The following is a 1,548-nucleotide window of genomic DNA, read 5'->3' on the forward strand; positions in this document are numbered from 1 at the left end:
GCGTGAGTGGCCCAGAGCTGCTGCTCCCAGGCTTGGAAAGGGGCTTGGCAGCCCCTGCATCCTGCTGATCCCACATCCTGCCACGGATCCTGCCTCCTTCTGGCCCCTGAATGCCCCCACTGCTCCCTCACAGCTCCCTGTGGCTCCTGCATCCCTCTGATCCACATCCCACCGCAGCTTGTCCTACCTCCCTCTGTCATCCACACCCCACATGGCTCCTGCGCCCCTCTGGGTCCTGCACCCCTCTGGCTCCTGCTTTCCACCAGGACTCCTGCACCCCTCTGACCCACATCCCACCACGGTCCCTACATCCCACCACGGTCCCTACATCCTTCTGACCCACATCCACCATGGTCCCTACATCCTTCTGGCATCCACATCCCACCACAGCTCCTGCACCCCCTGACCTCCATCCCATCACAAATCCTGCATCCCTCTCTGACCCACATCCCACCACGGTCCCTACATCCTTCTGACCCACATCCACCATGGTCCCTACATCCTTCTGGCATCCACATCCCACCACAGCTCCTGCACCCCCTGACCTCCATCCCATCACAAATCCTGCATCCCTCTCTGACCCACATCCCACCACGGTCCCTACATCCTTCTGGCATCCAAACCCCATCACAATTCCTGCGCCCCTCTGGCTCCTGCTTTCTAGCAGGGCTCCTGCATCCCTCTGACCCACATCCCACCATGGTCCCTACATCCTTCTGGCATCCACATCCCACCAGAGCTCCTGCACCCCCTGACCCCCATTCCATCACAAATCCTGCATCCCTCTGGAGCCATGACCTTGGCACCTCCATAAATCCCTGTGGCCCCCAGCACATCCTGTGCCAGTCCCTTACGGGTCCCAGTACACCTGGGGTCCTACCCGTGTGGCCCCTGGCATGGCCAGTGCCAATCCCTTACTGGTTCCCAGTGTCCCCACTGCCAGTCCCTTACAGGTCCCCAGTACAGGTGGGGTCTTACCCTGTGGCTCCCAGTATCCCCAGTACCAGCTCCTTACTGGTTCCCAGTACACATGGGGTCCTACCCTGCGGCTTCCAGCTCCCCAGTGCCAGTCCCTTACTGGTTCCCAGTACACGTGGGGTCCTACCCATGAGGCCCCCAGCACACCCAGTGCCAATCCCCCACATCCCATCACAACTCCTGCATCCCTCTGACCCGCATCCCATCACAACTCCTGCACCATTCTGGCCCCACATCCCAGCACAACTCCTGCACACACCCCACCGTGCTCCCTGCACCCCTCTGACCCCACATCCCTCTGACCCACACCCCACCGTGCTCCCTGCACCCCTCTGTCCGCGTGTCCCCCACGCACCGTCCGTGCTGGCATCATCCACCAGGATGACCTCGCGGAGCAGGCGGGCTGGGGACGAGTGCAGGACGCTGTAGACCGTCCGCAGCAGGGTGGACCAGGCCTCGTTGTGGAACACGATCACCACGCTGGTGGTGGGGAGGGGAGGGCAGCGCTTGAACTTCTGATCGATGCACCTGGGGGACAGAATGGGGGGGGTGAAGGGGGAGGCACGACTG

The 1,548-nt window shown here is 62.2% G+C and overlaps 1 protein-coding gene across 1 annotated transcript in view; it reads right to left on the reverse strand.

Annotated features, from left to right (window-relative positions):
- The window catches only part of LOC102032192 (polypeptide N-acetylgalactosaminyltransferase 6), an 11,216-nt gene that overhangs the window by 7,615 nt on the left and 2,053 nt on the right, over positions 1–1,548 (reverse strand). Inside the window, exon 3 of the mRNA XM_031064643.1 lies at positions 1,334–1,545. Coding sequence (XP_030920503.1) covers positions 1,334–1,545 — 212 coding nt within the window. The remainder of the gene's footprint in view (positions 1–1,333; positions 1,546–1,548) is intronic.

Source organism: Geospiza fortis, unplaced genomic scaffold (genome assembly GCF_000277835.1).
Source record: "Geospiza fortis unplaced genomic scaffold, GeoFor_1.0 scaffold635, whole genome shotgun sequence".
NCBI lineage: Eukaryota > Metazoa > Chordata > Aves > Passeriformes > Thraupidae > Geospiza > Geospiza fortis.